At 34.0% G+C, this 18,868-nt stretch overlaps 1 protein-coding gene across 1 annotated transcript; it reads left to right on the top strand.

Moving 5' to 3' along the window:
* Positions 1–3,936: 3,936 nt before the first annotated feature.
* On the top strand, positions 3,937–11,843 carry LOC137392973 (homeobox protein Hox-D4-like). Its single transcript, XM_068079348.1, has 4 exons — positions 3,937–4,279; positions 5,168–5,283; positions 9,534–9,653; positions 10,984–11,843. Exons 1-4 carry the CDS (start codon positions 4,119–4,121, stop codon positions 11,280–11,282), a joined length of 696 nt encoding a protein of 231 aa, XP_067935449.1. The 5' UTR covers positions 3,937–4,118; the 3' UTR covers positions 11,283–11,843.
* Positions 11,844–18,868: the final 7,025 nt, after the last annotated feature.

Raw genomic sequence — 18,868 nt, 5'->3', positions numbered from 1 at the left:
TCGTTATGACACTTAAACGACTCCACACAAAAATGGTTAAATTTTTTGATAAATTTTCGGTACAAGGGTTTAGGTACAGCCGCTGAAGAATAATTTTCGGGAGTTGTGTGCACATATGCATTTATTATAACGCTCCCAAACACCCGCTTCACATGTTTGGTCGTGGGATAAGTTAATTTTCGATTTGTCCTGATTTCAAAAATGTAAAATAAACAGCTTTAAAATTATTTTTTCAAATGATAATGGAAATTCATAGCAATCCAATTATAATGTTTGTATCTAAAAATCTGTAAAGATACACACCCCATACATTTTTATTTGCTTATTTCAGGTCAGATCCATATACATACACGGTGTCGATCAACAACTTGACATTTTTCATATAAAAAGTATGGTAAAACGGTTAGAATTGTAAAACTAAGTGAGTATCACAAACTATGTACATAATTGTCATTGTAAAAATTTAAAATAACATGAGTGTGCTAATTTAGAGTTTTCTGTCCAAATAGATTGCCATAACGTATGTTTCACTCTACTAGCTTCATGTATATAAACTACCCAGTATATAGAAGTATATAAAATAGCTCTTGTGCAAGTTGTTTATGGATTTATGCTAATTAAATTTTTTTGATTTGTTTTTATGTTTTATCCACTTTGTATGAGTCATGATTTTAGTGCTAACCACCAAGAACACAAAAGTTTACATTTTTGAGATAATATATGTTAAATTTTTATTTAATTTAGAAATAAAATTATTAACCAAGTTTGCCATTTTTTTCAAGTAAACATATATGTCACATTACACGGCATAAAAAATAAGAGCACAATTACTTATATAATAGGAACTGAACATCACTTTTTAGGAGTTGTCTTCTTGTGGTTAAGTTGGTCAAGTAAATCTCAAATTTTTATTGACATCCACAGTTATTAACAATACATTAAGACTAGTTTGGCCATCATGGTATTAATTTGCAAAATCTATGTTATTTTTATTTTTATTTCATCTACAATTACATTGTATTTAAATGTATGACAAAAGTGTGTGGTGTCGTGTACACTCTTTACCCAACAAACTGATTTTTTCCAATTGGCTGTTTCACATTGGGGTTGCCAAACTTCTAATATTGATCGTAAAATTTCCCTTTTGAATCGAATCAGGACAAATAGGTTTAAAATGATCATCCAACTGATTTCCCTACTCAAGTGTTTCATTTTTTTAACTATATATTTCGTAAAGAATCATTCACATCGTTTTCAGTTCACAGCTTCTTAATGTTTATATGCCTAGTTTATAAAGCTACAGAAAGGCACATAATTATTCATGTAATTTTAGACCGCTTGTATAATAGAAGGCCATGCGTGACTGGTTGTATAATAGAAGGCCATGCGTGATTGGTTGTATAATAGAAGGCCATGCGTGATTGGTTGTATAATAGAAGGCCATGCGTGACTGGTTGTATAATAGAAGGCCATGCGTGATTGGTTGTATAATAGAAGGCCATGCGTGACTGGTTGTCATGGTTCATAATGAGTAATTACGAATTAAAATTAATCTACAATTAAAATTCTGTAATTTTTCTTTTGAGTCATTAAAGTTATAAACAATTTAAAAATTGTGTATTTAAAACTCAAAAACTTAGGTTTAGGTAGTTAAAAATGTGGATTTTATGTCAGTCACCCGATTTGGTTAGAGTATTGCTAAGTGTGTTTCATGTACGATGCCTGTAATAGCAATAAAGCCAAAAGGGAAGTGAGAGTTCAGAGGTGACACAGCCTGGTGGTGCTAATAGTGATTGCTTGGCCAGGGAGGTTGAGTTTAAATTTGATTAAATAAGCACTTTATAGACTGCTGATGAACTTGAGCCTTCTCCTAAATAAATTGTTAAAACTGGTTTCAAATTGCTAAAACAAGTAAAACCAGTTCAATTGATCAGTGACATGATGTGCCCACAGCTGGTTTACAAAGATATACAGCATAATAAAATTGTCACACGTACATTCTATGAATTAGTAATATAGATTTGAAAATAGACAAAACCGATGAGAGATCAGCGATGTAATTGATGTGCAAGGCAAACTGCACATTTTATATCAAATCGTCTATGCAATAAAAAGATTTATGATAAAACTTTTGCAGACCATAGAACGATATCTAGGAAAGAAACATTAGGTACGCTCATTTCCTGTTAATCAATCTTTGCTATTTCTTTTGTAATTGCCATTAACAGAGATGAAGTCAATAAAAATCATTCATTAACGATTTTAATGTTTTAGTTAATTGGTAAAAATACTGTTCCACGATAGGCTGAGTAATTGGTGGAAACTATAAGTTTAATAAAGTGTCGAAATTTATAACCTTCAATCTTTCATCTTTTTTGACTTGATCAGTGAATCAGTGATCAGCACACAAACCAAACATTCTTAATTAACCTGGTTTTCATTTTAGGTATTTCTACGCAGTAAGTATTTAGGACTCAGTAGGTATCTAGGACGCAGAATTTAGGACACAGTAAGTACCTCGGACAAAATAAGTATCTCAGTCACAGTAAGCATCCAGTACAAAGTAAGTATTTAGGAAAGAGAGTATTTAGTACACAATAAGTATCTAGGACACAGTAAGTATCTAGGACACAGTAAGTATCTAGGACACAGTAAGTATCTAGGACACAGTAAGTATTTAGGGCACAGTAAGTATCTAAAACACAGTAAGTATTTAGGGCACAGTAAGTATCTAAAACACAGTAAGTATTTAGGACACAGTAAGTATTTAGGACACAGTAATAATAAAAAATTGATCTTGCCGAGATAACAGCCAAAGTTTCAGTATGACGATTGGTAGAGCATTTTTATTGCTTTATGAAAGTGCGATTCAACATAATTCCTATTAAAATCAGATCTTTTATGTTGCAAGCGAGGCGACAGTTGCATTACTGCACTTACTAGAAGTTAAGCCATACAATGTATACCAGTACGAAGTGATATCAACTTTTCTAGTTAGAGTAACAACACACGATCAATTACCATTCTCTGAGAATTACATGTAGGCTTTCTTGAATTTCAGTTTTTGAAATAATTCAATTACTTTATGTAAATAATATTATATCAACTGAGATATTAGCCTAAACACCAAGAGCAGAATACAATCAATGGCTAAAATTACACGAGGAATCTAGCAGTTTATATGCTTAAAAATGGCTGTGGCTGGTGTGTGGTTGAAAACGCATTTCACTGAGTAATAGCTTTGTGACTCACTACTGATGAGAGACAACACTGTTGCCCATATTAGCAACACAGTTGCTTGTATTGGCAATGTGCCAACCACAACTTATAACAAAAACAAGTAAGATCATAGCGTACTCACACTAGCGACTGCTTCCTGTACTAGTGGCTAGTACATGGAATCAAAATTGTTTCTTCGTCAAGTAGGAACAACTTCACCCAAATTCACTTCAAATTTTTGACAATATTCTATTAATTTAAATAATACTTGTATAAATATTTTAGCAATAAAGTAATATACCACATAGCATGTTAGACTAACACGCTGGTGGCAGCAGTTTTATGCTCAATCAGAGCTGTTCGCAACTTCAAACATTAATAATTCATTCCATCAGAGAGAGTTACAGTATTATGATAGCTGCTTCATTCATTCTAGACACGCATAAATCACGCTAGTACAATACCAATTCAGATGAATTAATTAGAAATATTTTGACGACTTGGTTTGATAAGTGCACAATTTCATTAATATTCAGAGATGCTTGGAAGCTGTAAACAACATTGCCAGCTCAGAGTGATACGATTGCCCTCTCGCCAAGAAGTGGCCAACTACCCGTGTAGATCAAGCATCAGGCACTACTGTATGAAATACTGGACAGCTTTGTCTGCAGTCGTTGCCACGGCAACCGCATGGAGTATTAAACAGAGGAGCTCTCACTCCTGAATCCTATTGCGAGCGAGATTTGGCAACAAAAAGCGATTTGTCATTGGAATTAGTTTCAGATTAGGTTTGAGTTCAGAGCCAGTAAGCTGATTGTTGGCTATTATTATTCTCCACATAACTAATATATATGGTCATATAAAACTCTGTCTAATTATTTACTCCAGTGACACATTTTATGGTAATAAAGATGAGCACTTTTGTTATGGGACAGCCTTTTTATGGAAGTAATGCCGATGGTGCAGTGGATTACACCAACCCTTACCTAGCAAGAAGTACAGATTATTACAGAAATCCTTACACTGTATATTCCGCAGCGACATCTGAAACAGACAGAAGGTTAGTTCGCGTGTTTTCTGTTCATTTCTCGCTTCTTAACTCTTGACTGTTTTTTTTAGCTGTTCAACGTTTTCAAACTCATACTGATGAGCAGCTTTAATAGAATTGATTTCATGTCGACTTCAAGGCTCGCGATGAGGCAAACATATAAAAGAGTTACGAACAGTTACACACGAGCTTAAGTTGTTAGTACTAAAGAATGAAGAGATGAAGTTGTGTAAATGATGAGTTTGAAATGTGAATTTAAGTATGTGAGAGGATAGTTTTGGATGAAAGATTCCTTGAACAGTATTTTAATAGATTATAAAAAGTGTTATATGCGTAATTTATGTTTTTACCATACATGTTTTGAATTTCTGCTTTTAATTTTGTCAGCTAAAGAAAATAAGTTATTGAATACGGTGATGCACGTATTGCCCTGTTGACTAGCGTGTTACTTGGTTGAAGAAACGGTAACATAATGAGCTACTAAAACCAGGAACCAACACTATCGATATAGCCTACTTCACACAAAAAATGTTGAACGCATATTAAACATTTTTTGGTTTCAGGATCCACCTATCAATTGCTGAGTGAGATTATACCAGAAATATAATTGGTGTCCTTAAGCAGACATGAGATTTAATAAATGTGTTTATTCTACTAGAAGCATGTTGATGTGTGCCTCAAGCTCAGGCTGTTTGTTCGTTGTTTTTAGAAGTGTTGCACATAGATAAATCCATAAAAACGTTCAATGTCACCGCCTTCGATGGCTCATCATCACTATTTTTTGTCAAATTTCGGAAAAAACTTTTCATGTAGTTATGATAAGCATCGACCTATATGGTGTACACAAAATTGACAGGTATATGGCATTGTATACAAATTTTAATTCAATGTTTGTGGTAGATTCGATGGAGAGTTGCCGAGTGGCTACCCTCCTGCTAGCTCAGTGCCCTCCAGCTACCCAATGGCTTACCCAAGTGTTAGCTCAGCGCACTCCACAGTATCTCCATCCAACAACGGTAAGGACAAGAACAAACAACAGAATCAAAAAATAATATTTTATTCGAGTTAGTTCAGTGGACAATGGATGCTGTCAAGTGCCATTAGAACTTTGTAATAAAAATTCAATTCATCATTGTAAATACACCAGATTTATCAGCGGAGAAAAGGGTTGTACAGATCACTGTGTGACACAATGAACCCTGCCAGAGGCAATAGTTTTATAATCAGTTTGGCAAGAGCAAGAGGCACATTTAACAGGCGTACGTCACTGCAATACAGCCATAATTCATAATGTATAGCTATCAGTTTTACAACAATAACCTCTATGACAGTTTCTTAGAAATGAGCTCTTACTCAAGGGGATAATGCGATAAATTTAGCTTGAGAGATTTTGTTAGCTATTTGAGTATGAGGGAGTGTTCTCAGCCAAGTTAGAAAACTGTCAGATTAAATGGACTAGCAGCGAGTTGTTGATGAGACCAGTTGGTTCATTTAGATGAGCGAACAATCACCAACAATCACACATTCTTCATTATAAAATAGCCAGCATCCATATTTCACCAGATGTCAACTAATAAGGTACGAGAGGCTTCCTGAGTTTAACCCAGCACTTCTCTGCTAAATCAAATGACTGGAAACTAAACTGTGACCAAAAACTCACTAGTGTATTTTTATTTGTTAACAAAATCCCAACATTTGATTAAATTGACTAACTGTAGCCCATTTCTATAATTTTTGTATGACATAATTTACAGAAGAATTTCTGTTTTAATTTAAATTATTGCCATTAAGGTAATAAAAACGTATTGAATAGTTAAAGTAAATGCTTCCATTGATACCATTATAATAGAACTGACAAGCCAATGCAAGATGAGTCGAGAACTGTAAGAGACCAACTTTATCATCCGATTTCTTTTTAGGTTGTCTAATTTTATATTAAATACACTTTTAATACAAAAATCTACTGAACATAAGTTTACAACAAACAGGCATATGATAGTTTAACATTGTAGGATGGTCATCACATTAGTCTAGTTGCTACTTGCTGAGATCTATGTACAGTAAGTAGCCTTAGGTCTATGTACAGTAGCCTTGGGTATATGTACAGTAGATAGAGCTTATGTACCATAGATATGTACAATGCAAACGTCAAAAGCCAAATGTGATGAAAAACAAATAAAGCTGTGATATTACAGCCATTACATAGTTGATATGAAAAGTAGTGAACCAAAGATCTACGTAATTCTACTTACTTCTATGAATGCCTCTAAAACAGTATATATCAGGTAGCAGAAGTGCTCTATTGTTTATGCATACTCCAGTCAAAACATTATAGAACATTGGGTAATCATGAGAGATAATTCACTTAGACTAAGTACCTGAGCTCTATGGCTTAGCTCTATGGTTTAGCGCTATGGTTTAGCTAGTGATTGACATCTACGAGAGCAGAGGTCAGAACTGAACCACGCTTTTTCTGTAAGCCCTTGTAATCTCGAACTCTTGCGCCTTTGAACGCACTATGTTTAAATAATGTTTTTTAAAATTTTGTAAAACTACACCTTTTGGTTAAAAAAATGTAAAGTAATAGTTTTCATCAAACTTTCAACTATTCAAAAGGAGTTAAGAATATTTGGGTTTAAATTTTTGGCTTTTTTTTTTAATTCGTAATATTCGTAGATTTGCACAACAGCTACGAACAAGCATTATTCACACCATCGTTGTTACTTGTGTTATACAAATTGTCAGCTAACTTATCGCTCCCTATCACATGAGAATAAGTCAACACAAAGTGAGAATAAGTCATAACACAAACAATATGCATCTGGAGAAGTTCGTAGGCTGAGATGTCGTACCCAAACTAATTCCTAATCAATCACTGGCTACGGTATGCATGACTCTCGCTTATGGGCAATTGGACAAGAACTAGAGAGCCGGTGTAAATTGAAGAAATTGAACATTTATTGCTTGAATCAAAAAGTATAAACAATTATGTATTACATCCTGTAGGCCTACAAGTTATTTCATCTAAGGTGCTCCTCGTTGTAGTATCAACATGTTCGATGACTCATATCATTACGAAGTCTTACAAAATGGTCAATATTTGTAACTTTCATATTAGTATCAAGTGCGTGTAAAGTAAAGCAATAATTCATTGTTATATTTGCTTAGGCTATATTTGTTCACAAAGCGTTCTTTTATTCGATTGTGTCAAATGTTCTTCTGGGAGCCAACGTTGATTAAGTAGCTGGTGTGAAGTGGCTATACTCCATGCAGATAAACTGCTGTTACGATTTTTCTTTGAAAATTTTTGAAGTGCAAATTAGACGGTGTAAACATTCATAGCGTCTGTAGCTATGTATACGCTTGAGTTTGATTATAGTCGTTTATAGGGCGCGGTCAAATGTAGCCAATGGTGACATTTTGCAATTAATCGTCGAAAATACCTCCAACACTGATCTGTGATATTTTCAAACTATAACAGGGTTCTTGAGAAAAGCTATTTTCAAAAAGTGTTTAAAAATGTTTGTGAACTGTACTTTTTGGGTGAAAAAAAAAATTGTGAGGGCATTAATCAAACTTTTAAGTATTTCAATGGAATTACGAATATTTGTTCTTAAGTTTTCAGCTTTTAAAATAATTATTTTAGGATTTGGTAAAACTCACAAGTCTACACAGCAGCTACTAACTGGGTGTGTGAACTTCTCTAACAAGAATTACCTACACAGTCTTTGTTACTAGAGTTTTACAAATCTCATCAGCTAACCTTTTGCTCCCCTTTTATCTTTTTATCACAAATTTTATAAATAAATTATCATTGTTTAAAATTTTATAGATTTTCAGCAAAAACGTCAGCAAACCATAGATGACATTCTGTATACATGATCATATGGCTGGACGGAGCCTTTGCACAAACTCTGCTCATTGATAGACACAACAGTCTGTTAAACTAACAATCACAACTTTTTTATCAAAAACTTTTTCTATTAAAAGTTCCTGACAATTGAGTATCATCGGGTGTCTTGAGAAACAGTGACCCATAATTGCTTGTGGTTTAAAATGGGCTGAAAATGAATATATTTATTTTGGTTCAGATTAATTTGCATGACCTCCCATCAAATGGTACCGCGGTTATCGTAGCAGCTACTTTGCGTATAGCAATTAAATTTTTGATTTTTGGGAGGCACCCAATTAGCAGCTTGTATGTATTCAGCAGTTTAAAATAACTTTATTGTACTCATGAAAAGTACAACTAACCAACTGACTTCACTAACAATTGTGATAACAAATTCTCCGTTTCTTGTAAACGATAAACGGAAAATGTGTTTTCATTTTATATATATAAAACTCGTTAGCCTCAGTCACTAAATAAACTTGAAGTTTAGTAAAAAACTTCTCTTGAGTTAGATAGATTTCTAAAAATAAAATGGTTTTTGCCAATTACCACCTCTGTTGCAAGATGTCAAATTTTACCAGCTGGTTTTAGCAGCGTTCACACCCTACCATACAAACTTATATCAATCAGAAGCCATAAATCAAACTCGCTTGCCAATGTTATAACTCACACTTGGCACAGCTTGAAGCTGCGCCACCACATATTTATGCCAAACAGATATCAGAAAATCTCTGTGCAATTTCATATATAAACTGTATATCCTGCTGAGACTTTGTCACACTGAAAACAAAATATCATCTTAATTATAAAGGCTATAACAGTGTAAAGCTGAGATAAGTTTTGCTTGAAAAGACTGCAGCCTAATATTAAAATCATTTCTCCCTCACTCAGTACTTCTTATGATGGTGTTGAGATACACAAACATGCTAGTCTAAATATTATTATAAAAATAATGGTAATGCAGAAATGCCATCTATTCTTTAAATTTACAGTTTTATGTTTATGTTCTGTAAATTTTTATTTTAATGAAAAAACTGGCAATGATCCAATAAACATTATTATTATTCTTTCAGCTGCAAACCACGGCTGCTTTGCATAAAATCCAAAATTGTGAGTTTTTCAATAAAAATAAACTAGTGATAATATTTGTAAAACTTTCAGTATCATCGATAACTTTAACAAAATAACGTTTTTTTAAACAAACAGCAATCAATAATGTTAAATGTTTTGCCATTCTGCTAGAGCATTGGCATTGTCAGAATAATTCAGTTGTTATTTAGTAAGTCACAGTACTACTGAAATCTTCTCAGATATAGATGCTAATCCTCTGGTCTCGCGATAGTTGGTTAATAATTTATTCTCATGCTCGTTCAGGTCTTCAAAGAGAAGCGACTCCTAGCACACCTACAAATGAAGCCTTTAGTCCAACATCAGCTAACTCGGGCAATTTACCAGCAGTTATCTACCCCTGGATGAGGCGAATGCAAGCTCCAGGTAATTCAACTTTCTTAGTTTGTATGAGCAACTTTGCAATGCTATATAGATCAAATGGTATTTAGGCAAAACTGAGTGCCTCTATTTTGAGTTAGTCATACCCTTAGCGATAAGAATAATAACTATAATCTAGTAAACAAACTTATAGCGTAGAGATGAATACTAGACACTACAGAAACTACTCACAAGGAAATAGATTTTTTTTTAGTAAAGTTTGTTTTAGTAAAGCCTAAAAAACTGAAAGCTTTTAAACTTGAATATTAGTCTTCATTCATAATATATATTTTTTGATACATTAAAATAATAATAATAATTATTATTATAATAATAATAATTATTATTATTATTTCACAGCAATACTAGAGGGTAAAAGTTGTTGTTACCAAATAATAGGCTGCTATTTTTCCATTAGTTTTTTCTTTTTTAAGAAAAAGCAACTCAAGTTTCTGATTGCCCACTGAATTATATTAAATATAGCGGAACAGATTTGCAGCCACTAATGTCCTTAGGCTTACACATATGTTTGACACGGATAAAGAATTGGTCAATCTGTTTCAATAAAGGCATGTACGAAATGATTCATAATGACATATTTTCCAGTCATTGCAAAATACTTTTTGGGTCCGCAATTATGTAACTCAGCAAACCTGATGATAAATGAGTGTACATCAAACGAAAATTTACATAAATTGCAAATAACATTACGATGAGTTAACAGATATCTTTTAACTTCTTGTAGCTTCCAATAATTTATGCCAAATAATAACGACTATACCAGAATAATTAAACTTTGTGAGACTCGGATGATTTATATAGCCAAATCTTCATTCTGTAAAATTAATAGCCAGACAACTGTGTAATCCTACACACACAGTACTTCAAGAAAAAGAATAATTATATCGCTATTGTTTTGAGAACTGTATATTTCCAAATAAAATACCCTTAGAATTTAAGTACTATGAGATGGTTTCCATGCACCCATTAAATTAAAGCAATCAAACATGATTGCAAAAGGTTTAAAGAGGAAAAAATTCATACTTCATATTGTTTTATGTTATTATACCTCGACGACCAACAAACAAATTAAACGCTGCTGAAGAAAGAAGATATTCTGATGTCAGTATGTATCACCATAACGAATGTATCAATTTTTTATGATACTTGGAAAAAACACCGATCAATTTCCTTTTAGCTACTGCCGCAGTAGACACAATTTGCTTTTATTTCAGAATAATGCCGGCATTTGCCATGTTGGATTATGCAAATTTGTGCCTTTAATAGATCACAGACCAGACTAAGATTGTATAGATGCCGTTATGATTGCTTGTAGCCAGTGGATTTGATGGAGACAATAAGAGAACAAGGACAGCATATACAAGGCATCAAGTCTTAGAACTAGAGAAAGAGTTTCACTATAACAGATACTTGACGAGGCGGCGACGAATCGAAATAGCTCACACACTCAGCCTTAGCGAGAGACAAATAAAAATCTGGTTCCAAAATCGGCGAATGAAATGGAAAAAGGATCATAAAATGTCGAGCTCTAAGGGACGACTACCAGAAATTAAAAGCCAAAGCTCGACTGGTACAGAAATAGACAACGACGAATCTGAGGATTCGTTAGAATAAAATTTAGATTGTAGAGAAAGTGTGCGAACATTCTAGAATACTAGAGACGCAAAACTGCTGTTCTAAGTGATACAATGGGAGGACTAGAAGGAAGGTGGAGATCGTGTCACGCGTTTGATGCAAAAACCTTTGTAAAAATCTATATGACGTTTTGTTTGACAAATTAAAATGATGAGTGCTTGAATATGTAAATACAATTAATGTTAGATAGCGATGACAAAAGTGCGTGTATGTCAGCCTAAATCAGGGATTATCTTATTTTTTATTTAAATGAAGAGTTCATTGGTCCAACGTAGAATTATTGTTGATTCTAAAATCAAACCTTGCTCATCAAATATTGCTATTGATTCTGCCAAAGAGATCATAATTCTGCAGTAATACAATGAGTCCATTACGAGTCTTTGAATCACATTCAAGTCAATTTTGTAAATAATTATTACGATTTTTATGGCGCGCTAGTCGTTGATGACATCAACCAAGTTTGATGTGACATTATCATGTCTTCATATACTCAAACATATTTTAACAATAAAGAAAGATTAAGGCTTTTGCCTTTCGAAATTTCATTCTGCATGTCACTAGGGGCAAAACCGATGGCAAAACATAAAAAATGTATAGTTGTGGTAAATAGGCAAGATAAGAGATCTAAAAATAACAGTTGAGTTGTGAGCCCCACCGGAACCATAGTAATGGCCAATGTGCGCTAGTCGCTCAAATAGAATAGGTTGCCATAGACTTCATTCAGCAAAAATAACACAGCCCACTCATCCCCCATTCTACCATTCATCTCAATTCAATTATTGAAATTCGTAACAGAAATCTTGTCACGCTTTGGAAACTGAATAAATTTGGCAATAACAACTACACTTTAGCGTTTAGTTGCTTGGAACAACGAAATCAGGCCTTTGAACTATTTTCACAGAAAGGATTTCGCCTGTCAATATTCAGGTGATGCTGCTGGCTTCAAATGGTACACGCCTTAAAACCGTGTTGTGTAGCCAACAGTTATGTGCTGTTGCTATCTTATCAAACACAATCTCCAAAAACCTGCTACACTTTATACCTAGACTTTAAAGTACCTTACACACCTGTCTGTACTTGACAGTCGGTTGAACTCTTCCAAATAGTTTATAAAATTTGACACATATGTCTCTAGAACAACAAAGCTTTGCATGGGCTATAGGCCTCCCACATATATACCTATAGGCCTCCCACATATATATCTATAGGCCTCCCACATATATATCTATAGGCCTCCCACATATATATCTATAGGCCTCCCACATATATATCTATAGCCCTCCCACAATCTATTGATCCTCATCTTTTTTAAAAGACGTTTGCGTAAACATGAGATCAGTTATTAAAATTATTTTTGAGACAATGTAGAAGTAGAAATCAATGATATTAAAAAAACGCATGCTTATTGAAGAAGACGCTTAGCGGTAAAGAACTGCATGAATAATTTATATAACCTACTAGTGTTCAGTCAAGGCCCTGAACCCTGCAACCTTTTAGTGTCTAGCAAGGCCTGGGACCATGTCACCTACCAATGTTCAGCTATGGCCTAGGACATTGAACCTACAGGTGTTTAGCGATGGTCTGGGGCCATTCAACCTATTAGCAGTACTACTCAACCTGCTACATACTGTGATGGGAAGTTTGACAGTAATAGTAAGACAACTGACAGTCTTATTTCATGTTTAAAAAGACAAGAGGTTGGCATTGTTTTAAAAAGGTAATACCTACTCGAATATTGCGCTATGTAAAAGCTGATGGACCATATGCAGTATGGAGTGGCATGAAAATACAGAAGGTAACTTCTTACCCTCATAATCTTGATATAAACTATAAACCCAACTCTACATAAGAGTAAAGTTTATGACCAGACACGGTGGCAACAATACATACTAAGATTTCACATTTCATCTTTGTTTTTCACTCAATGTCGAATCATCATTGCGTCTCCACACTCCATTTTAGTCACTCCAATTCACCCTTTCATGGCATGGTTGTACAATATGGTCTTTGATTATCAGACTGTGTTTGACAGGATGTCAGTTATTAAAATGCTAATTTAATCATATGCAGTCACCATATTTGCGTAATAACAGAAAATATTCTCTCATGCACAGCTCAGTTGTTAAACAGCTTTCTGGCATCTATAAATCTAAAACCATGTTTATTTTTAGAGATCGTTTTGTGCAGATGTATGGAAGTGTGTTACCATATCAGTATGTATTCGACAACAGGTTATGAACTTGAAATATTTCAGAGTGGTAAGTTTAAAATCAGTGAATAACTTAAACTTTGGTGACTCACAGCTATTCGGTCATAGAGATATTCAGCACCTGAATAGCGCTAACTAACGACTTTCTATTGTTTGGGTTTTCCACGGAATCCGTGAGTTAAATAGATCTAGCTGAAGCATGACAAGAAGGATATGTAAACTCTAAGGACAGTCTTTAGATTAATGCGATGACATCAATCTGTTTAGTCATACTCAATTAATTTAACTCATCTATGGTTAAGATGGAATGTAGGATAGAAATGATGGGGGGACAAAAGCAATACAATGAACGAACCACAAAGGGCCGTGTTGATCAAACATTACCAACAATTACACTTTATCAGTAATAACACTGGTTCTGGTGATACCAAAGCCAAATAGACTCTAACTGCATGGCAAGACTGACTCTTCTGCTGAACAGTAGCAGTTCTAGTCACAGTGATAATGATAACATATGAATCTTTGCATTTGACAATCTAAATCCGATACAGATACAGTGACAAATGAACAAGATAACGGAGCTGAGGATCTGGCAAAAACTCACTTGACTTGTTTGGAAAACCATCAAACAGAACCAGCACTCAAAATGTGGTAAATCTCAAGTACTTTAAAAGTCAGGGAGCAAAGACATAGTTTATCAATTGTAATATATCAATTAAGATTATTGTATTAATTGTAATGTTTAACAATAGTACAGATGTTGTTAGATTATCTATAGAACTGCGCAGCTGCCCAATTAGCATGAAAAAGCTTGATTTAGTGGCGGTATAATTAATAAATCTTCGAGATAGGGTACTTATGATCTAAGACTGGTTTTTGTACGAATCATTGTATAAAAAACTTGGTTCACGTATTATATAAGCATTAAAATGAGAGAGCCCGAAGAGGTGTTTGACTGATGGCTGTTAAGATTATAAATATCACGCATGTGGAACACCATTAACAAACCGTCATACTCCGCCGTGCCAAACACAAGAGATTGTCCACCACAAGCTGAACTTTATTGTACCACCTTCACAGACTACTTAGTCATTGCGATTTATACCCGTTGTCATGGATACGGCGTGTCATTAATCTTTCTTAAACTACGTAAGCCTCTCTCCTATGACAGACTATTCCTCATCAGAATGCCAACCGCAAAGCTAAAAATTTCCTATCAAGTGACTTTAGTAAATTGACAGAGACCGCAAGTCTGATTGATGGTGATTCAATTCTTTGCAACTGCTTCGCACATCTCAGCGATGTTGGCAAGAGCCATGTCCGCCTAATATGTGAGGCTCACAGAGGCCATCAAATCTACTGCCAATTGACTGGCTCAATGCTTTGATGTCAATTACCAAAAAAATATTGACACTGCTAAACTTTTAAATTTTCTATATGGTGTTTTTGTAACGCATGAGGTTTCATTACGGGAAAAAAGAGGAAATAAAAAAAGTGTCCAAGTCGGTTGATGACTCAAAAATGAGAAAAGTCAAAACTTTAAGAATGGCTTGTGTTAAGCCTAACAAAGCCTACCAAAACTTCGACTAAAATTGGAAAATCAAACAATTGGCAAAGAAAATTATACATTCAGTTATTATATTGATTTGTTATTTATTATTAATCTGTTGCCTATTTGACAGTTTTGAAATATATCACCCTCCAGGCCACTAATGATGACAGTTTGACCAAAAGACAATATTTATGTCTTATGTTACATCTATTCCAAGATTTTTTTGTTTGGATTCTGAACAAGATTGGACGAACTTCATGCGCTTCAAAAACTTGACCATTACTCAACAATTAGTCATCTTGCTCAGCTGGTAAGACTCTAATCTTATTCGAGCCGCAGCAACTCTACACCTGTAACAGTTCCTATAACAACATAATTTTTTAGTTCTTTTATAAACATGCCTAAAACAAACTACATTGTGAAAACCTTCATTTGTAGTTATCTTGTAAACTTCCCTAAAACATGCTGCATTGTCAAAATACTATTTTGGGATCATCTTGTAGACATGCCTAAAACATACTGTATGGTCAAAATATTATTTTGTGATCATCTTGTAAACATATCTAAAACATGCTGCACTGTCAAAATATTCTTTTGGGATCATCTTGTAGACATGCCTAAAACAAACTGCACGGTCAAAATATTGTTTTGTGATCATCTTGTAGACATGCTTAAAACACGCTTTGCAGTAAAAATTTACTTGGTAGTTCTTTTGCAAGCAGGCCTTTAACATGATGTGACTCGTTTGCCCTTAATAATGGCATTGAAAGGAATTTAACTATTAACAAATGCAACATGAAATCAATGGTAGTTTGGGCTCAAACAGTTCTACCAGGCTACTATAATGGCATCAGCAGAAGGCCTCTAGAGAGTTGATGAAAGCTGGATGAACTATGAGTTTATTCTTAAGCTGCCAGCAAGAAATCTGAGACCAATGCAATCATTTCTCTATTACTACAATACCCTTCTCCTTTCAACACGTTGTTAGTTTATGGACTATTTATTAACGTCGTTAGTAGTGGTTATATTAGACAAGACACCCAACCTATTATGTTTATCATCATTCCTTTCATCTGAAATAAACAGATTAACCCTTTAATCTGCCAGTTGGTTCACTATGCTAAGTGTTTAGACAGCCTAAATATCACACGCCCCACACGCTTTTCGCATTACTCACTAAACTTGGCTTATGAAAAGCAACAGCTCAGAAATTGCAGCCGAGACTAAGCTATAAGCTACAGGTCAACATCGAGTAAGGTTTTTAGAGTGTTTATGGTTCATTAAAAATGCCACCCAACATGGAACCAAGGGCAATTCGCTGACCTTTGCTGTTTCTGTATAATGAGGACATCCAATTTATCTTCGTTAATATCTGTGGTTAGAACCGTGCAGACAACACCTCAACATCCAACGAACCAGTTGGGTGGTGCTAGATCCTAGGTGTTGTCTTGCAGATACTGGTGGACAGAATTTTTGCATAATATCCAGACTTGCTAAGATAATTAATTACGAAGTACAAGAATTGCATAAATTTTATTCCCTTGTCACAGTTCTGTCTGCAAAATGACATAACATGACAACTTCACAAAAGACAAAAATTTGTTCAATGAAATATCTTTTAAATTGCTTAATGGTTGCCAACTCATAAATATCCTAAAAATTGGCTGATCTGTTTTAATCAATGACTTTCGGTAAAAGCAGTTTGCTCATTTTATGTGTACTTGCAAAAATATTCGGCAATATCCGGGTCGCTTCTGTGAAATTAAATTCGCATATGTTCGCATTTTAAACTTTATTCATCAATCACATTATATTTTACAATTTCTAATACAATCAACAATTTAATCTGACTGTGAAATCATAAATTCTAATGGCATAACACTATTAGAGATAGCATTTCAAAATGTGGATCTAAGAGAGTATTGACAGTATTCTTTGTTTTTTTTTTCTGGTGCATAAATGAATAGAGTATTTAGATTTCTGACTCTCAGGCATATGACAGAGATAAAATATATAATGATGCTGTTTTGTTCTCTAGAACTATATAATCTAAACTCATTTCTGGACTCGAAGAGGGTGCACTTTGAAAGTTTGGTCCAAATTTGTTCACTGGTTTCAGAATGCATGGAAGGCAAACATACAAAGAGACAAAGACAAATTATATATAGATATGAATGTGTAATGATGCCTCCTTCGAATACAGCTCTCTATGAATGAAGAGCAAACCAAATTGATTATATGAGCAAGAATAATTTTTAAAGAAGAATCTGCACAATACTGTAGGAGTCTTGATTGCATCTGTGTTGGCACCTAGACTGAGTGAGTAAAAACCCTTTTATCTAAGAGTACAGGCTAAACGTAGAAGGTTTTTTAAACACTGGAAGAATTTGCCTAAACAAAAAAGTGCTGCAAAAAAAATTGATTGGTTAGTTCTATCTTTTTTTTTGATAAATAAAAATAATGACTTTTCATACAATAACTGAAAAAAAGATGGTTTATTCAAAGCCCTATTAGATTGATGCATAGAAATACACAATAGATATAATGAAAAGGTTATATAAACATTTTAATTGCTGGTCTACTGAATGTTATTCACCATCACTTTTCCTCCGCGACTAAAGACTACCATAAATAGACATTATTTCAACATAAGCATGATTTCTAATAAACTGCTTTTGATCATGTGACGTGTGTAAAATGCACAATTATAAGTAAACTAAGAGATCGAGCTAGATTAATCCAAGTGCAGAATTTCAACAACGTATAAAACCATTTACTAATCAGAACTCAGGAAATTTGCTATTATAAAACCTCATTTGCACGGACAGTCTCCACATCAAGACAGATTAGACATTTCTGTTAGAATAATGTGTCTGAGAAAACACAACTGCTTGAAAACTTTTCCGTACATTGTCATCTTTTCCTTGACTTGTATTAATAAAAATGGACATTTTTGGTTAAAATATGAAAAACAACAAAATTGCTTCTTTAGTAATCGAGTTCTTTACCGTTCTCATATAATAATTATGGCGTTTCTTTGTTTTTGTCACACGAGCGTGTAAACATGCTACATATATAAATGGCAATGCTCGCAACCAAATAATTTTCAAGCTGGATGTGGTCTCGACACCAATAAAATAATATGTATATCTATAATGGCTGTTAAAAATATCATGCAAATCAATTTAATGTGGACAGTTTTTGCCAACATTTCGTCATATGAACGATAAACTGTCTGCATGAATGTCTTTGTAAGAATTATGCTAGCTCTCCAAAATAGACTATCATTTAGCGTATTCGCTTCAAATTGTGAGAAACACCAAGCCAATCTTTGCCAGCTTACTTAATAAAAACAAGAATACCCACTTTTGAAACTTCCAATTTTTTGGAGGTTTTCACATCATTTAGGAAAAATAACGAATATATGTAAGGCAATTTACGCATAATAGCTGAGTGCAGAACTTTGCGAATAAGTATTATAAATATTTAACTGCAGATTATTTTGGCCTGTAACGTTCTATTCACACCATTGGTTACATAATCATTGGTAATAAGTTATTGATTATTTACAAAGTCAAGTATCTCCAGGTGTTCTCTCCCTGATATGTCATCAGACATTGATAAACCAGAATCAAAGATGTTAGGATAGCATAGTCATGGTAAGCTTATCAATGTAAAATCCACAGGTCTGTAAAAACAAAATGATAGCGCATGATATATCTGTCTATACCCGCATTACATAATCTATTAATAAGTGATAGAGCACTTGTCAGTAGCTCTGCTCAAATTAAATAGTTATAAAAA

This window comes from Watersipora subatra, chromosome 4 (assembly GCF_963576615.1).
Source record: "Watersipora subatra chromosome 4, tzWatSuba1.1, whole genome shotgun sequence".
In the NCBI taxonomy this organism is placed as follows: Eukaryota; Metazoa; Bryozoa; class Gymnolaemata; order Cheilostomatida; family Watersiporidae; genus Watersipora; species Watersipora subatra.
Note: the sequence above shows the minus strand (reverse complement) of the source record. Positions and strands in the feature narration are given on the sequence as shown.

What these genes read in the sequence shown, in the direction of transcription:
- LOC137392973 (XM_068079348.1), top strand. Translation starts at nt 4,119, where the DNA reads ATGGTAATAAAGATGAGCACTTTTGTTATGGGACAGCCTTTTTATGGA. An exon ending in ACATCTGAAACAGACAGAAG is followed by an intron (nt 4,280 to 5,167) that starts GTTAGTTCGCGT and finishes TGTTTGTGGTAG; the next exon opens with ATTCGATGGAGAGTTGCCGA. An exon ending in AGTATCTCCATCCAACAACG is followed by an intron (nt 5,284 to 9,533) that starts GTAAGGACAAGA and finishes ATGCTCGTTCAG; the next exon opens with GTCTTCAAAGAGAAGCGACT.